Source organism: Propithecus coquereli, unplaced genomic scaffold, assembly GCF_000956105.1.
Source record: "Propithecus coquereli isolate 6110/MARCELLA unplaced genomic scaffold, Pcoq_1.0 Scaffold59, whole genome shotgun sequence".
In the NCBI taxonomy this organism is placed as follows: domain Eukaryota; kingdom Metazoa; phylum Chordata; class Mammalia; order Primates; family Indriidae; genus Propithecus; species Propithecus coquereli.
The window spans coordinates 4,989,608-4,991,410 of NW_012151840.1; the positions used below are offsets into that span (position 1 = coordinate 4,989,608).

Here is a 1,803-nt window from a genome sequence, read left to right on the forward strand (position 1 = left end):
CCATGTAGGGGCTAGAGAACAGGGACAGACTCAGACACAGTCAGACGGTGGTGAAAGATGGACACAGGTGAGTACCTATGAGGCAGGAGAGACAGTGCTGGGAGGACAGGCCCAGACTGGAGCAAGCACTGAGCCAGGAAGACAGGAACGGAGCAGCACTCACCCAAGGTGCAGTGTGACAGGAGGGCAGGGAGACATGGAGCCCGCAGTGGTTGGCCAGGAGTGGGTTGATGACCACACAAGGGAGGTAGTGATCCAAAGGCAGGACCAGGGAAGCCTGCACACCGGCGTTCCTTCAGCACAGGGCCAGGGTGCAGCCCAGCCAGAAGGCAAGCAAGGCAACGCAGCTACAAAGCTGTATTCCTACTTCAGAAGCAGCAAGCCATGACTCCCTCTGACACCAATGCCCAATACCAAAGGAAGACAGCTGGAGAGAGGTTGACTTGTCCTGCCCTGGCCAGTCCAGTTGGTACATCCCTGGACATCAGCTCTTAATCATGGTGCTTCCCTTTTAGGTCTTTCTCAAATGAGATCATTTCTACAAGGTACTTTCTATCTTAAATTCTGCTTTTACCTGCTTTGCTGTGCAGACCCCCTCAGAAGCACGAAGACATTGGAACAAGTCATCCCATTGTGCTAAATTCTCCTCAGCTTGTGGGGGCGTTTCTGGACTACTTTTATCTCTGCCATGTCTATTGCTCCATCTAACCTAATAAAACCTTCTCAAGCAACTGACCTCTGTGTTTCACTCAATCACCTTCTATTGACGTGATGGGCTAAGGGCTATGGGATTATCATGATGATGAACTGGTCTTAGCCCCCACCCTTGAAGAGCATCTAGTTGAGAAAATACTATATAAGATTCCAAGAGTTAGAAAGAGTCATAGAGAGGAGACATCATACTTAATGCTTGGCAGAGATGGATCAGGAAAGGTTTCATCCAAAAGATGCTTTCTTATGATGACCCTTAAATGACAACTAGGATTTAGATAGGCAAAATTATTCCTGGTTTTTCACTGCTCTAATTCTAGAGTGTCAAGCTTCTTCACTTGTAAGGTCACAGAGGAAAGCTAACTTAAGGTACTGATGGATGGGATGTGGCCCCAGGGGCTGTGTAGGGAAAGGGAGAAGGCCTATGTTACCAAGTACTGAGCCAGGAGCCAGAGCCCACTGGCTTCCCCTCACCCATCCCCATTTACTAGAGATGAACAAGTTATGAAGTAGAAACTATCAATTCTGGTCTATTATAAGAATCACCAGGGGCGTAGTTTTTAAAATAAAGATTTATAAACCTAACCCTAGAGATGCTAATTCTAAAGGTTTGGAGTGGAGCCTATGAATATCCCTTAGAAATTTCTTAGGGAGACTTGTGCTTTTGGCAGTACGGAAGCCTAGATACTCTGAAAGACCTCCCACAACAAAATAACTCAATCCTGCATAAGGCATATTTTTCACTGCATAGTTGGTTTATAGGAAGTAAGGGAAATCTCCAAGGAAAAAACAAAATATGATAGACTGAATAACAACCTCCAAAGATGTCCATGTCCTAATCCCAGGAACCTGTGAATATGTTACCTTACACGGCAAAATGAACTTTGCAGATTTGATTAAGTTAAGGATTTTGAGAGGAGAGATCATTCTGGATTATCTGGGTGAGCCAATATAATCACAAACATCATTATAAGAGTTGAGGCAAGAAGGTCAAAGTCAGTAAAAGATGGGATGACAGAAACAGCGGTTGTAGCCATGTGCTACAAGCCAAGGAATGTGGGCAGACTCTAGAATCTGGAAAAGGCAAGGAAT

At 45.4% G+C, this 1,803-nt stretch overlaps 1 protein-coding gene across 1 annotated transcript in view; it reads left to right on the forward strand.

Moving 5' to 3' along the window:
• CRNN (cornulin) overlaps nucleotides 1-593 on the forward strand; it is a 5,036-nt gene extending 4,443 nt beyond the window's left edge. The window contains exon 4 of the mRNA XM_012658507.1: nucleotides 9-593. Within this exon, the coding sequence (XP_012513961.1) occupies nucleotides 9-388 (380 nt within the window). The 3' untranslated portion in view covers nucleotides 389-593. The remainder of the gene's footprint in view (nucleotides 1-8) is intronic.
• Nucleotides 594-1,803: the final 1,210 nt, after the last annotated feature.